General features: G+C 42.9%; 1 protein-coding gene across 1 annotated transcript; it reads left to right on the top strand.

Moving 5' to 3' along the window:
* Nucleotides 1-800: 800 nt before the first annotated feature.
* On the top strand, nt 801-16,802 carry LOC122756457. Its single transcript, XM_044006062.1, has 4 exons — nt 801-1,022; nt 12,849-15,786; nt 16,378-16,528; nt 16,589-16,802. Exons 1-4 carry the CDS (start codon nt 801-803, stop codon nt 16,800-16,802), a joined length of 3,525 nt encoding a protein of 1,174 aa, XP_043861997.1.
* Nucleotides 16,803-17,905: the final 1,103 nt, after the last annotated feature.

Genomic DNA, 17,905 nt, shown 5'->3' with positions numbered 1-17,905 from the left:
GGGTAATCATCGTACGAGCCCCTATTCTCCAATTGGTAAACTTCTACCCAAATATTAAAACCATATACTGCGACAACGAAGCCTCTTTCAACGACAATCACGTCGTTGCTTAAAAACCAATACAGCATCGATGTTGTCAATGCGCCACCGCTACACAGTAGCTCCAATGGCCAAATTGAAAGGTTTCACAGTACACTGGCAGAAATCGCCAGATGCCTCAAAATTGATAAGAAAATAGAGGATACTGTGGAATTGATCTCACGGGCTACGATAGAATACAACAGGTCGCTACATTCGGTCATAAAGTTTAGACCAGTGGAGGTTATCCACGCTGGCAATGACGAGATCATGTTGGCAATCAAAGATAGAATTGACAAGGCACAACAAGCTAACCTGGACAGAATTAACCCTTCTAGACAAAACCGAATCTTTGAAGTTGGTGAAAAAGTACACCTACGTAACAACAAAAGGTTAGGTAACAAATTGACTCCGCTTTATTCAGAAGAGCGTGTGGAAGCAGATCTGGGAACATCTGTTCTCATTAGGGGGAGGGTGGTCCATAAGGACAATATCAAATAGGCATTTGATATTAAATACTCACCATTTGCTATAATTTCCACAGGCTTGCCGTAATATCCATCATACTTCTAACCACCGCAAGCGCGAGAGTTACCGACTTCTCGCATGCAAAATACATCCCGGTGTTAGACGGGAATGTATTAGTATGGGAACAGTATGGCCTGATTAGGCACTCGACAAATCTGTCTGAGTTTTCTAGCATAATTGACTCTACAGTCAGAATGCTTGAACTGTTCCCACAGTCCCACATGAGGAAACTTCTGAAAGTCGACATCAACCATGCCCAGAACATGCTGGATGAAATTACCGTGCACCGTAGAATGGCCAGGAGCCTGGATTTCCTGGGCTCGGCACTCAAGGTCGTGGCGGGCACGTCCGACGCGGAGGACCTCTTTAGAATCAAAACTAACGAAGCAGCCCTAATAGAGGCAAACAATAGGCAGGTAGTAATAAACACAGAAACGCAAAAACATATTAACCAACTCACAGACACAGTAAACAGAATCCTCAAAGAGAAAAGGGACGGGTTGGTTGACTCCGGCCACCTTTTCGAGACCCTCTTAGCCAGAAATAGAATACTAATTATACCCGTTACTCGTAGAGTAAAAGGGTATACTAGATTCGTTGAAAAGTATGTAACAGGCAGAAGGAAGCGTCTCCGACCATATAAAGTATATATATTCTTGATCAGGACCAATAGCCGAGTCGATATGACCATGTCCGTCTGTCCGTCTGTCTGTCCGTCCGTATGAACGCTGTGATCTCAGGAACTACAAAAGCTAGAAAGTTCAGATTAAGCATACAGACTCCAGAAACATAGACGCAGCGCAAGTTTGTCAATTCATGTTGCCACGCCCACTCTAACGCCCACAAACCGCCTTAAACGGCCACGCCCACACTTTTGAAAAAGGTTTTGATATTTTTTCATTTTTGTATTAGTCTTGTAAATTTCTATCGGTGTGCCAAAAATGTATTTGCCACGCCCACTCTAACGCCCACAAACCGCCCAGAGCTACGATGCCCACAGTTTTGAAAAATGTTGTGATATTTTTTCATTTCTCTATTTGTTTTGCCCATTTCTATCGGCATCCCAAAAATTTTTTTGCCACGCCCCCTCTAACGCCCACAAACCACCCAAAGCTGCCACGCCCACAGTTTTGAAAAATTTAGTGATATTTTTTCATTTCTCTATTTGTTTTGCCCATTTCTATCGGTATCCCAGAAATTTGTGTGCCACGCCCACTCTAACGACCACAAACCGCCCAAAACTGCCGTGCCCACATTTTTGAAAAAGGTTTTCATATTTTTTCATTTCTCTATTTGTTTTGCCAATTTCTATCGGTATCCCAGAAATTTGTGTGCCACGCCCACTCTAACGCCGACAAACTGCCCAAAACTGCCATGCCCACACTTTTGAGAAAATATTTATACCCGTTACTCGTAGAGTAAAAGGGTATACTAGATTCGTTGAAAAGTATGTAACAGGCAGAAGGAAGCGTTTCCGACCATATAAAGTATATATATTCTTGATCAGGATCAATAGCCGAGCCGATCTGGCCATGTCCGTCTGTCCGTCCGTCTGTCCGTCTGTCCGTCCGTCTGTCCGTCCGTATGAACGTCGAGATCTCAGGAACTACAAAAGCTAGATTAAGCATACAGACTCCAGGGACATAGAAGCAGCGCAAGTTTGTCGATTCATGTTGCCACGCCCACTCTAACGCCCACAAACCGCCCAAAACTGCCACGCCCACACTTTTGAAAAATGTTTTGAAATTTTTTCATTTTTGTATTAGTCTTGTGATTTTCTATCGATTTACCAAAAAACTTTTTGTCACGCCCACTCTAAAGCCCTCAAACCGCCCAAAGCTGCTACGCCCACACTTTTGAAAAATGTTTTGATATTTTGTCATTATACCCGTTACTCGTAGAGTAAAAGGGTATACTAGATTCGTTGAAAAGTATGTAACAGGCAGAAGGAAGCGTTTCCGACCATATAAAGTATATATATTCTTGATCAGGATCAATAGCCGAGTCGATCTGGCCATGTCCGTCTGTCCGTCCGTCTGTCCGTCCGTATGAACGCTGAGATCTCAGGAACTACAAAAGCTAGAGAGTTGCGATTAAGCATACAGACTCCAGAGACATAGACGCAGCGCAAGTTTGTCGATTCATGTTGCCACGCCCACTCTAACGCCCACAAACCGCCCAAAGCTGCCACGCCCACACTTTTAAAAAATGTTTTGATATTTTTCATTTTTGTATTAGTCTTGAAAATTTCTACCAATTTGCCAAAAAAAATTTTGCCACGCCCACTCTAACGCCCACAAATCGCCAAAAACTGTTCAAGACTGTCCTTCGCACTTCCACTAGCTGAGTAACGGGTATCAGATAGTCGGGGAACTCGACTATAGCGTTCTCTCTTGCTTTATTTACAATTTCGGTATAAAGAATGTGAGACCTACTACGAATTACTCTCTGTAAGCCAAAGAGGTCATAACCTTACCAGCATGTTCATCTTTCATTTTTCCTAGTTCTTTATTATCAGCCTGTATTATATTAAATTGGGTTTCTTGCTTATAGTTAGAAGTATCAAAGCGTTGTGGGTTGTATTTTATAGTTTCATAAAAATCTTTTTCTGAAGATAATATAAATGAATCAGTATCCGTAAATATTATTTTCGTATAAGGACTTTTAATTCAAAGAAAGTTATAATAAAATTCAAATAATACATTAGCCATTTTGAGAGTTCTATAACCGTTACTCCTATATATATATATGTATGGGTTTATCAAACATAATTTTGGACGTTATGATTATATTTATATTATATTTCTACGTTATGAAAATCATTTTTAGCTATGCGCTGTCTAAAACCTGGATAATTTTGTTTAGATTGGTAATGTATAACTAAAGCTACTTGACGACGCTTTCCTACATTTTCCATTGTTTTCCCGCAAAGAGCATTACTCATTAGCTTAAAAAAATTTTGTTCAAAATAATTTTCAGCCAATACTCTCTGATCTGTGTTTAGGTCAATATAAGGCTTCAGCCAGCATTATTGCGTAAAGGACAAAACTCGGTATACCTTTCTTACAATAAGACCATGCTCTAAACAAAGTTGAAGCTGTTTTAAGTGAATTATGTATTCTTTATTTGCTTGCCCCCGGGTGGAATTTTATTTTCAGGACAGAATGGTAAATAATTATGTAAATCATGCTTATTGGCAGGGTACTCTAGATCAACTTCTAGCATATACCCTATACTACCATCATATGCTGTATTTTTATAGTCAATTGAATCAACTTCTTCTTGATCCAAAAACTGAAACCCTAATATGACTCATAATCACCCCATAAAAATTATTGGCTTCACTATACCTTAAAAAATTGTTCGGTTTTTTTGGATCCATATTTTTAAAGTATTTATTATTTGTTATAGAAATCCGCTGAGTGCATTGAGTGCATACAACCCTCCCCGAATTGCTCTTTTTAAAAAATTATACATATCACCATCACTTATTAGTTATAAATTTACATTAGTGAACTTAAGCATAACATCCCATGATATTGATGGAGCAGTAACATAATTAATGGGATCTAACTTATAAATTTTTTTGCAAATTTTCCTAAGATTTTCAAACACATCTGCTAAAATTAAAACGTCGCTTTCTAAATATAGGTTTAAATAGTCTTTAATAGTTCTACAGTTAAATGTCTGTGCATACATACAATTTTCTTCACTAAGAGAATTATAAAAACTATCAATGCTTGATAGTTGGGTATCATTAAATGTTTCCAAACTATCTAAGTAGTCATAGGGAAACACCCCCTTCCTCCTCATTTGCTTAAAATGTTCTCCCTGAAATCTTTATCCTCCATATAGCTTGATAGTTTTTCTAAACTTGAATTTAAAAATCGGACTGAATCTATGTATCTTATTTTATATCTGCTTGTAGCATTGATTTTTATAGTCTGTGTAAGAGCTATATAGAGCTCTTTATTGCAAGGTATGGGACTTAAGTCCCCCTCTAATTTAGTAACAAATAAATGGATATCATATTTAGACAAATTAAACTAAGCCTAGGCTTACAATTCTTATGAATAGGACCTACGTATTCTCCAGAAAATTGGTGGAAGAATTTGTCCAGGTCGCTCGCATTTATCCCTTTCTCACAGGCGCAACAATTTCCATTTTGAAGCTGTTTATCAAATGAAAAATCCCTCGGTTTCTTGGAGTTGACCCAAAATTTTTTAATACAGACAAAGTTTTTTCTTAAGGAGTTTTACAAAATGTTTGTATGCAATCAACGCCTATAAAATTATAAAATTTAAATATGTAAGTTAAATATAATTTTATAAAAATGTTCTATTTACCTTCTTAGGTCCACAGCTCGTTAAGATTAGGATAATCTTTATGGGCAACATAAAAAGATACTGCACATGGCGTATGCTTTTGTACTTGCGTGGTTGACGAAGTAGCAGAAGAATTCAAGCAAGTTTTGTAATGTGTAATGTTGTCGTATTAGGGTCAGGACAAAATGGGGACACTTTTCCGCATTCAAGTTTGTTGTGAGTAGTGCTTTTCACGTGATAACACTGAAGACAGTTCTCACAAAAATATCCTCACGATTTTCCTTTAGAAGAAGAGCATAGTGTATAAAGATTTGATGAAGGTTGATGAAGTCCTATTTTTATGGTTTTGATTAGCTATAAATGATAGTATACACACATGAAACCAAATTCGTCGGCATTCTGCACGTTTATAATCGCATTTCGGGCCCTTTTTTTTAGGATCTTTAATGTATCCGCTGGCAGGAATGTTTTCTAGTTTTATTATAGTAGTTTCAAAATAGTTAAAATAGCCCAGCCTGAGTCTTTTTCTTGATATTTGCTGCCCAATGTAAATAAGCAATCTCTGACCAAATTTAGCTTATCAATAATGTCTTCATTTATAGCGTAGCACCATTTCAGGAGGAATAGCGTACCAGACGTCCTTTGCTCTTCCACACAGCTCCATCATTCCACTTGGAGGGACTGCACCCACTTTTTTTGGGATTCATATCAGGAGATTGCGGTGGCCACTTCAGCGACTTGAATTACTTATGGAAGATTTTGTTGTAAAATGTTTAAATACTGTTCCTTCCGCATTATTCCTTCAATTAAGACCAAGGGACCAACTCCGTTTTTGTATATACAGCCGCAAACCATTATTGATCCGCCACCGTGCTTCACGGTTTGCTTCACGTTACTTGGTGACTGGCAAGGCAAATACCAAGATCGTCCATCTGACTCGAAATTTGGTTTTTCAGGTTATATGGTCACATGAAACAAAAATTAATCGTTTCGAGTCAGATGGACGCTCTGGTACGCTATTCCTCCTGAAATGGTGCTACGCTATACCCAAAATATGCCAAATCGCATAACGAAGCTAAAAAAATCAAATGGGATGTGAACTCATTTTTATAATAATCGCAAATAAAATTTTCGCTTAATATATAACCCCAGTGCATAACTGTAACAATTGACTTTTTTTACATTTTGCTTCGGCATATTTATTCCAAATGATCATATCTCTTCATATTTTCACAAGTGATAGTCAAATATAGTAGCAACAAAACAAGACTAAGATTATTATCGTACATAAAATAGGAGAGAAGATACTGGCCGTTGAAGTTAGAATATGCAACTCCTGTTACAGTTTTGCTCGTCAGTGTATGTATACAGACTTGTAGGCAGTTTTAAAGTGCTTCATTGTTTCCACTGTAACTTCTTCATCTGTTTGCTTTATGTATGTACCATATACACTTAGGTTAAATTTAATGGTTCTGTAATCTATCATACAATGCTTTATAATTTCAACTATATTGTTTTGACACTGCTGATAAAACGCTTTTAAAACGCTTTAAATTATTAAATGGACTATCAATTCGATATGATATCACTGGAAATGTCATCTCAGATGTAAGCTATATATATTAGCATTGTTCTTAACTTTTCTGGCCGACGCATTTTTATGAACATCGGTTAAAATACGTTGACGTTCTCTGGATGCCTGATTCTTTTCTTCGCAAGTAGGACATAAGAGTTCCCTTCTTAAGTCAATTTGTTTTTTTTGGGGGGTGTTACATATTTCCTTATCCTCTTCCATCCTTAATCGATTTAAAGACTTAGTTGATGTCATAGTGTGGTCTTCTTGATAATTTAACCGGTTTTGTAGATCATCCATTTTCCTCTACCTATTAAAATACTGAATGCATTTCGGGGTTCTTCACAGCGTTGGTAGTGATAATCAAATTCACAATTTTTTACTAGATTAGAGTCACATCTAATGTTAGAGTTTAATCAAAGCCTTGCAGGCTTTACTGGGTTCTGAGCACTTCGCGTAATGAGAATCAAACTCACTAATTTCGATGCATTGGTTGCACAAATCACCAGCCACTGATGATTCCATTTCGAATTTTTTTATGAATATTTATTATTTATATATTTTAATTCGTTATTAAAATTTTTCACAGTAAATGGTTTGAGTCCACACACAATTATAACGGTTAGACGAGATATCCCGAGCAAGTTCGAACGAAATTTTATTATAAGAATACAGTGCTAAAGTATTATAAGAACTGATCCTGAGAAATTTAATGGGATCCATTTTTATACACGAGGATTAGAGAGTTTGACATCTACAGGACACCCGTCCACTCTGATTGGTTCTCGAATTAAGGAGCCTTCACCGACTGCATTCTGCACAGACTGCAATGGGGAAGTCAGAAAAGGAGGGTGAGCTATATCGATAATATGTTCAAAGATTCATAAATATTTGATTTTATGGGGTCTCCTAGCGTAATGAAAATGGAGACTGTTCACGCCAGAAGGGCGCAAACCACTGAGCGGCAGCGTAAGCAGTGTAAAGCTCCTCCACGGCTCGCAAGCACCGCTGCTCGCGCTCTCCTTCTCTCCTCGCGCTCTCCTTCTCTCCTCGCGCTCTCCCTCTCTCCTCTCGCTCTATTCACCACTCCGCGGTCCCGCGGTACTCAAAATGTTAGTTTTAAGTTAGTCTTAATTTACAAGTGCGATAATAAAGTGCAAAACTGAAGTCGAGCCCGTGACTTTTTCATTTCTGGAGGGACTGATCAGCAGCAGCCACCACAACAACAACAACCATTCAGACGTCAACTTATCTTGGACGTCAATCCGCCCACTCCTTTTCATGGTCCTTCGAGTCCGCGACACATCGTGATCCTGCCAGCGCTCCTTGCGGAAAAAATCAAGATAAGTACGGCTTTATATCCTATTCCGTCCGTGGTCGCCATTTTCGTTTTTTTTCCAACGGCGTTATTCTTTCCGTTCATCCGAATCAACTGAAAAGTGAAAATTAAGTGAAAATATATAAGTACATGCGCCTAGCCACCGTGATTACTTCTTTTTTAAGTGCATAAAAAAGCACTTTGCCAATACCGGCCCCCTACTTCGTCTCACGGTGATCCGCTGGTATCCAAGCGCATATACATATATATATATACATTTTTTTAAAACACTGTCCAAAATTCACTATTATCGTCCGCTGCTAAACTGCTGTTTTTTTTTGCCTCAATATAAAATACAAACCACAAATTCAAATAAATTAAATCAAATATACATATACGTATTTAGCAAAATTTTACATACACATAAAATTATACATACCCATAAATACATATCCATACTATATTTTTTTTAATATAAATTAAATGCAATAAAAAAAATTATCATTACATAATTTATGACATGAAAGATAATCTTGGCATACATTTAATATGATTTCTATACCCACTGCTCGGATGTAGTAATTGAGTCATTGCAATGATTTTTCAATTTGGCGTATATCGCATACACGAATGTTTTTCAAATGGTTACGTTTATCCGCATAGACCAATGACTTTACATAGCCCACAAAAATATCTAGCGGTGTTAATCACAAGATCTTGAGCTTATGAAAAATCGGGAACAACAGCATTCGTTTGGCCATCGACGATCTACGCCTTGCTTGATGATCGTTTGTTTCATTCTTGCACGAGTTGATTTTGTAAGCACGCATGACGAATGCAAACCAACTGAGAATAATCACTGACAGCTGTTAATCGGTCGCCATCTTGAACAGTAATGCAACTTAAAGTTCTATACTCAAAAAAACACCGTATATCATACACATATAGATATACATATTCCAATAAAATTACATCACATACGAGGTCGTTGATAAGTCGTGACTTTTGAATAAAATTATTTTTTTGTCAAAGAAGCGTTTATTCTCAACATAATCTCCTTTAGCTCTATACATTAGTCCAGCGTTTCCATTTTTTATTCCTTCCAAATAATAGGTTTCTCAAGGCCTAAATATCGTTTGTTCTGTGATGATCTCATTTGACGAATTCTTACGCGAGCATTTCTTCAGTTTGAAAAAAATAGTCACAGCTAATCTGGAAATATGCTGGATGGGGTAGCAGTTCGTAGCCCATTTGAATTTGCATGCTGATACACCGTGTGACCGTGCATTGTCTGATGGAACAGACTTTTTTTTCGCCAAATGCGGTCGTTTCTGCTTCAAATCAATATCGATCTGTCAAAGCTTGAATAATATTCGCCGTGATCGTTTACCTTTCAAGTAATCGATGTGAATGATACCTTGTGCATCCAAAAACTGTGGCATGACTTGTTGGCCGACAGACCACCTTGGCCTTTTGGTGCACGTTCACCGTAGAACCACTGTCTGATGTTCTTTGGTCTCTGGTGTGGTGTGGTGGATCCATGTTTCGTCTACGGTAACGAAACGGCGCAAAAATTCGTTTGGATTGCGGTTGAACATCGCCAAACACTCCTTTGAAATGGTCACACGGTTGCGCTTATGGTCGTGTGTGAGCAATCGCGGCACCCATCGCGCGGAAAGCTTTTTCATGTCCAATATTCATGTAAATGTGATGTACCGTTCAGTTGAGATGCTACAGCTCAGCTACCTCACGCACTTTCATTCTCCGATCATCCAATATCATTCCATGGATTTTGTCGACGATTTCTGGCATGACGACCTCTTTTGGGCGACCTGAACGTTCGGCATCACTTGTACTGGTACGACCACAACGGAACTCAGTAAACCATTTCTTAACCATTGAATTGATGGTGCAGAGTCCCATATATTTATCAAGTCTTTCCTTGGTTCGGTGATGGATTTTTTACGCAAAAATAATGCTTAATTAGCACACGAAATTCACTTTTTTCCATTTTCGTTAAAATCACGAGATCGTCTGCTTTCAATGCTATAAAACGCAACCAAAAACGCAGCTTCTCAAATTTTACAGTCACTGTTAATCGATAACTGCTGACAGGACATGTTGTATTTAAGCAGTGCGCGCAAATACAAAAGTCACGGACTTATCAACACCTCGTACATATAAAAATCAATCCATATATTTAACCAGTTTAATACACAAATAAAACATATTTCCAAAAATAATAAATAATATCGAATCCGAACTGAGAACAAATTTTATTTCTTGGCTCAAAATAAAACACAAATTTCGACATACAGAATAAAATAAAATCTGACTTTTTCTTCCGTTATTACATTACATATATATGTTTAAATTCCAAATAATACATACATACATACACACAGTCGCGACTTACATAGGCTTGCCAAGTGCAAGTTCTTTCGTCTCCTCTTTGTTCTTTATTGCCCTGACAAAAACCGGCGCATAGCGACGAAAGAATACCCTATAATCGAAACTTAAAATAAAATAAATAAGTCCGACGACAAAATTTAAGAAAAAACTGACCCGATTATTTAATAATTATTTAAGCCAAATAATAATTTTTTACAAGCTATTTCTGGCTCCTATTTCTGGTTCCTAAATTAAAATAATTATTTATCAGTTCCACCCAAATTTATCAGCCTCCCTACTTGGCTTTTTGGCGTGTTTGTTGGTTTTTTGGTGTTTATGTTTCGCATCCGTTTGTCGCGATTTTTTCGTTGTGGTCCTAAATCCGGTAGCTATTTTTATAAATTATTAGCTATCATCCGAACTCTATTCGGTAGCTATTATTTAGCTATTTTTCCACAAATTCGAATTTATAGCTATTTTCTATATATTACTATTTTTTTCGTGATTTCAAGTCGGTAGCGATTTTTTATAAATTATTGGCTATTACCCAGACTCCATCTGTTAGCTATTTTTTAGCTATTTTTTTTTCCATAAATTCAAATTTATAGCTATTTTCTATATATTAGATATTTTTTCGGGATCTCAAGTAAGTAGCGATTTTTTTTTATTATAATTATATATTGGGCTATGTACGCCAGAACCTGCAATATTCTCGGGTTTATGCGTTTACTCTGAGTTGTATAGGCGTAGATTCTCGAATTTGTTTTCCTTTTCATAAGATCTTGTATTAACCGCTAGCTATTGTATTGTCATGCGATAAGCCACCTAAATTTGCCATTGCCGATATATGTTGGAAGTCATTGCATTACTGATTTACTCGAGATTATTCAGTCATATTTTGTTCGTTTTTTCTGTCTATTCCAAGTCGGTTTAGCGATTTTTTATAAATCATTGGCTATTATCCAGACTCCAGCTGGTAGCTTTTTTAGCTATTTTTTCTAGAAATTGCAATTCATATTTTTTTTTATAAATTTGAGCTATTGTTTCCAGATCCCAATTGCTACTTTCTCCCGAATTCCGACGGGATTCTTTGTCCATCCAGATTTGGGTGCTCTCTGTGTCTGGTTCTTTTTCGATTCCACATTTTTTGCGGCGGGCAGGCCTTCTTGACTTCCTTCTCCTAGGGCACAGCTGAGCATGCCCCTAGAGGGAGACAAGAAAAAGACACCAGCACCTGGAAAAGAACAAAAGTTCAACCCGCAATCTCCGCTATCCACTCGCGGTAAGCCAGCACCCAAGTCCGTTAGTCCCAGGGTCAAAACCGCGACTCCCACTCCGAAAGCAAAGGTTTTGCCATCGACTAGTTCGAAGACAACTCCTAGGATTGTCATATTCCGACCAGTGCCGCGAGCGTCTAGTGAGTCTTCTCTATCGAGAAAATCCGAGAGTCCCTCCGCTGTCGGGACTGATTTCCTCCGCGTCACACGCTCTAAGTTGATCTAAGATCAACACTCCTGATCAAGCCTCTCCGTCCCTACACACGTTACAAGTCCGTCTGCAACAGGTGCGAGCCTTATGGGACAAAGTGGAGAGAGAGTACGAAACATGCTCTGACCTAATGGCCCAAGAAGGATCCCTCGACACAGTGTCTATTCTCCAGGCCAAATATGACTACTGCTACTCAGTATACGAGTCATGTGCAGCACAAATTGGCGAAACAATCGACAGAGCAACGCCTCAAGTCGCGCAAGCACCCTCTCAGCCGCTAATTTCGTCCGGCTGCCGCTTACCTCCATGCGACACGGAAGTCTTCGATGGCGACTACCTCCGATGGCCCACTTTCCGGGACCTATTCACGGCAATTTACGTAAACAACCCCAGGCTGACTCCGGTCGAGAAGCTATTCCATCTCCTAACGAAAACAAGTGGCGAAGCAAAAGCCATCGTGGCGAAATCTCCTCTCACGAATGATGGTTTTGCTTCCGCGTGGGAGGCGCTTCGAGATCGGTTCCAAAACAAACGACTTTTAGTCAACAGCCAGCTCAAGCTCCTTTTTAACTTGAGTTCAATTTCGCAAGAATCTGGTCATGCTCTGAAAGAGCTACAATCCACGATTCAGGGGTGTTTAACAGCACTAGCGCATTCCCAGGTATCCACAGAAAACTGGGATTGTCTCTTGGTTTTCCTTTGCGCGAGCAAACTGCCCAAGCAGACCCTGTCCTTATGGGAACAGTCGCTAACTGCCAAATCCGAGATCCCAGCTTGGGAAGAAATGAATGCCTTCCTGAGCGAAAGGTATCGGACATTGGAAGCCATCGAAGATATGAAACCGACTCAGGCAGTTCCAAAAAGGCTTCAATCCTTCGAGACAAAGGTCAGCACCAAACAGAAAGGGTGTGACTTATGTTCTAAGGAGAACCATCCGGTCAGATTGTGTCAAATGTCTGTTGACTCGCGCTCCGGCTATATAAAAAAGAAGCAGCTATGTCTGAATTGTTTTGCCAGAGGTCACCAGCTACGCGACTGCACAAGCACACACAGCTGCTTTACATGTAAGGGCAGGCACCATACGCTGCTGCATCGCAGCCCCCCAAATTCCGAAAATGCTAGTTCCTCAACCTCGCCCCCTACACAGCAACCTCCGAGACCCTCCAGCAGAAATGCATCGGCAAGCACCTCAGCGGTGCAAACTTTTTTCGCGTCCGGCACTTCAGCCGTCCTACTGAGCACAGCGATCATTGACGTGTGCCATTTGGGGACGAACTACCAAGCCCGAGCCTTAATCGACTCGGGATCCGAGGCGACGTTCATTTCAGAGCGCCTGTTCAACCTCATCAAGTTGCCATTCCGCAACACCCAGACCCAAGTCTCCGGGTTAAATCATTCGGTCTCCGCGAAATCCTCGAAGCTGTGTCACTTCGGGATTCGCTCTCCTACTAAGCCAGGTCTACAGTTAGACACTGAAGCGTACGTCCTTCCGGAGCTCTCAGGCAAACTGCCCTCCTATCCGATCCCTCGGAATTCTTTGAAGGACCTGCCCGCACTCCGCTGGGCAGATCCTACCTTTTTTGAGAGCTCTCAAATTGATGTACTGATCGGGGCTGACATTCTACCATCCATAATGATGGATGGCACCCGACAAAATATTTGCGGCTCGCTCCTGGGCCAAGAAACTATTTTCGGGTGGGTGCTAACGGGGCCGATTTCCAAGGGTAAGCCGAAACGGGTCGCATCCTTCACGACCCAGGTGCACCAAATAGGCGACCCTGATTCGCTCGACACGCTTCTCAGCAAGTTCTGGGAGGTGGAGGATCTACCAGTAAAGATGGTAAAAGAGTCGGACTCCTATTGTGAAAGGAACTTCCTCCAAACAACAACAAAAGACGCAAGCGGGAGGTACGTGGTGACGCTCCCGTTCCGGGACCCCGAGAATACCGGTTCCGATTTAGGATATTCAAGGTCCATTGCGTTAGCTCAGTTTCTTAGAAACGAAAATCGTTTAAAAAGAGACTTCCCCTTAAAAGAGCAATATGACAGCGTGATCCAGGAGTACCTGGATCTGGGTCATATGAAAGAAGTTCCGCCGACTCACAATTCTCCCTCGTATCATCTTCCTCATCACGCGGTAGTTAAGCCCGAAAGCACCACTACAAAGCTTCGCGTTGTATTCAACGCTTCAAGTCCGTCGGCAAATGGGACCAGCTTAAATGATATCCTTCATGCTGGTCCAGTCTTACAATCCGATCTAACGATCCAGGTCCTGAAATGGCGTTATTTTCAATACGTCTTCAGTGCAGACATTACGAAAATGTATCGTCAGATCTGGGTCGATCCAAAACATACCCCGTTTCAAAGAATTCTGTTCCGAAACAAGGAAGGAGATATCCGAGACTTTGAACTAAAAACAGTTACCTTCGGGGTCAACTGCGCCCCCTTCCTCGCCATTCGAGTCTTGCAACAGCTGGCAGAGGATATCCAAGCGCCATTTCCAAATGCCAGCCGCATCATCCAGCAGCACATGTACGTCGACGACGTTCTGGCAGGGGCGAATTCCGTAAACGAAGCCCAAAGTTCGATTCGAGAGTTGCAAGCAGCCCTAAGTGCCTCCGGGTTTCCGCTAAGAAAGTGGACCTCGAACAACAAAAGCGTCCTTAAAGACGTCCCGGCCGAACACCTCCTTCATAGCGAGTTCCTCGACATCGATGCCGAAAGCACGACCAAGACGCTCGGTATTCGATGGAGGGCAAAGTCCGACGAATTCTATTTCGTTCCCCCCGAAATAGTTGTGGAACCCTCCTATACAAAGCGAGAAGTTTTGTCCCAAATCGCTAGGTTGTTCGATCCTGCCGGGTGGCTCGCGCCGTTCATAATCCGTTCAAAAATGTTCATGCAGGAGATTTGGTTGCAGAACTTAGGCTGGGACGATAAGCTTCCCACTGAAATGAGTCAGCGGTGGCAATCGTTTTTAGACGAGTATTCCGACCTCAACCAGATCCGCGTTCCGAGATGGATCTGGTACCAGCCTGAGGTAATCATAGAGCACCACGGTTTCTGTGACGCGTCTCAGAGAGTCTATGGAGCGGCTATATACATCCGCGTCGAGATGGGGCAAAGAATCCTGACTCGCCTGCTTACAGCCAAAACACGAGTGGCCCCGGTAAAAACCGTCTCCCTTCCTCGGCTAGAGCTCTGTGGTGCCGTGCTGTTAACCGAAATGGTGACAGCAATCCTTCCGCACATGCCCTCCGCCAATTCAGATATCCGCTGCTGGACAGATTCCACAATCGTCTTAGCCTGGCTACGAAAGCCTGCGTGCAACTGGACCACATTTGTGGCCAACAGAGTTGCCAAGATCACGCAGGCGACGCCAGTCGACTGTTGGGCACACGTTCGCTCAGAACAAAATTCCGCCGATCTAGCCAGTCGAGGCGTATCCCTACATGAATTGGCAGAAAACCATCTCTGGTGGCACGGACCAGAGTGGCTGCAAGGGCCACGAGAGCTATGGCCAGCACAAAGCGACACTCTTCCAGTGACAGAACAAGAACAGCGCGCGGTCAAAGTGCATTTTGTCAAGGCCCCGTCCATCGACTTTCTCGAACGTTTCTCCAAATTGGACAAGGCCCTGCGAGTTCTGGTCTATGTTCAACGCTTCCTTAAACGCTGCCGCAAAGGTTCGTTCTTGCCCAATTCACGCCCTACAAGTGAAGAGATCCGGGAGGCAGAACGAACTCTGACCTCCATTGCGCAGCGCAGAGCATATGGCCAAGAGCTTCAGCATTTGACCGAGAAAAGGCCTCTTCCAGTGTCAAGTCCTTTGGTGAATTTGTTCCCGTTCATTGACCAACACGGCCTTTTAAGGGCGTGCGGCCGTCTCACTGCCTCCAAAACCCTGCAATATGATGAACGTCATCCGATTATTCTCCCCTATGACTGTAGACTGTCGCGCCTCATCGTCCAATTTACCCACCAGATTACTCTTCATGGCGGTAGTCAATTGATCGTACGCCTGATCCGATCGAAGTATTGGATTCCTAAAATCAAGAATCTGGTGAAGGCTGTGGTCAATCCGTGTAAGATTTGCACGATTTACAAGAAGAGACTCCAAACACAGCTGATGGGCGATTTCCAGACAAATAGAGTCTCCTTCTCGAGGGCGTTCACCTACACGGGGGTCGACTATGCCGGCCCTTTCGAAATAAAAAATTATACAGGGAGAGCGTGTCTCATAACGAAGGGATACGTTTGTGTGTTTGTGTGTTTTTCCACGAAGGCTATCCATTTGGAACCCACTTCCGATCTAACAACCGAGAAATTTCTAGCGGCCTTTGCTCGTTTCGTAGCAAGGCGCGGTTGTCCTCAGCGGGTCCATTCGGATAATGGTAAGACCTTTGTGGGGGCGGCAACTTTGATTTCCAGGGACTTTCTCCAAGCTACCAAAGAGTCCGTGACTGATGCATATAGCCATCAGGGACTCGTATGGCGGTTCATCCCACCAGGGGCTCCACATATGGGGGGTTTGTGGGAAGCAGGGGTGAAAAGCTTCAAAACCCTGTTCCTTAAATCGACGTCAGCCCGCAAATACACATTTGAGGAGCTGGCGACGGTTCTCGCTAAGATTGAGGCTTGCCTCAACTCTAGACCCCTCTCCCCTATGTCCGAAGATCCCTCAGATTTGCTGGCCCTCACACCAGGCCATTTCCTCATTGGAGGGCCGTTGCTTTCCACGGCGGAACCCGAGATAAAGGGCGAAGCCAAGTCGATAATAAATCGATGGCAACACCTCAAGGCACAACATCAGCAGTTTAGTGCACGGTGGAAAGAGGAGTATCTTAAAGAACTCCATAAACGTAACAAATGGCAATTTCCGACCAGGAACCTCCAAGCCGACGATATGGTAGTTGTCAAGGAGGACAATCTACCACCGAACGAATGGCGGCTCGGCAGAATCGTTTCTGCCTTTCCAGGAGCCGACGACCGCATTCGAGTCGTTGAGATCCGTACGTCTCGCGGCACCATAAAACGCCCTGTCCACAAGGTTATTCTTCTACCGATGAAGGACAAAGAGTCCTCCGTTCCTAGGGATTAGGGCACTTCCCCCAGTCCGGGGCCCAGATAGTAGTCGGCTCATACTAAGCTTTTTATTTCTTTTATTGGCAGACTTACTACTCACTTCCTAAAAATAATGGCTCCTCGTCCTCGTGCCACGCAGTCGTTGGAGAGCAGACGTACTCGAGGTATTAAATTCTACCGCTGCCGAGTCTGCTCTGGAATCCATCCTCTTCGGAAGTGCAAGAGGTTCCACAAACTGAGCGCTGAAAAGCGCCTTCGGGCAGTACTTATTAATAAGTACTGCTCGAACTGCCTCGCCCATCAGCACTCAGGAGGAGACTGCCGCAGCCAAGACGGATGCAAGAAGTGTGGAGGAGACCACCACACCCTACTCCACATGCACGAGGTTCTCCCCGCTCCGACCCCGGCAGCGCTACCAGCTCCGACGCGCAGAGAGCGCCATCCCGCTGCACCTCGTCCGGTCCGGATTTCCGGCACTCCGCCACCAGCCCCAGTCGCCAACAATCGCCCGCGTCCGAAGGTCTCCGTCGCGTCTCCGTCGGTGGCAACGGGGCAGCAGAAGGCTGTCCCCATCCTGCCTACAGCCGTCGTCGTGCTGGACACGGGCTCGAAGACTTTCGAGACCGGCGCCATGATCGACCCATGCATGCCGGTGAGCAGCATCGACCGGTCGTTGGCGGCTGCGTTCCGGCTGCCCATCACACGGCTGGGAGACGACGAGGTCTGCTCGGTGACACTCCGGTCCCGAACAAGCACCTTCCGACTCAACGTCGTCCTGAAGATCGAACCCAGTCTAAGGATCCGGACACCCATCCGAGCTTTGACGGTGTTCGTCTCGCGGACGAGCGCTTCCACCGGCCGGCCACCATCTCCCTCGTGTTGGGATCAGATGTATATGCCAATCTGATCCAACCGAGGTTCCTAAAGATTGAGGATGGGTTGCCCGTCGCGCAGAACACGGTGTTCGGATGGACCGTTTCTGGAGCGTGCACGGAATGAAGAGGCCGATCCTGCTGTCTAGCCGGCCAGGGATACCTTTGCCTACGCAAGGGGGGGGAGAATGTTCACGCTCTCTCGCTCTATTCACCACTCCGCGGTCCCGCGGTACTCAAAATGTTA

Source organism: Drosophila santomea, chromosome 3L, assembly GCF_016746245.2.
Source record: "Drosophila santomea strain STO CAGO 1482 chromosome 3L, Prin_Dsan_1.1, whole genome shotgun sequence".
Lineage (NCBI taxonomy): Eukaryota > Metazoa > Arthropoda > Insecta > Diptera > Drosophilidae > Drosophila > Drosophila santomea.
The sequence above is the reverse complement of the archived record's forward strand: the minus strand, read 5'-3'. Positions and strand labels throughout refer to the sequence as shown.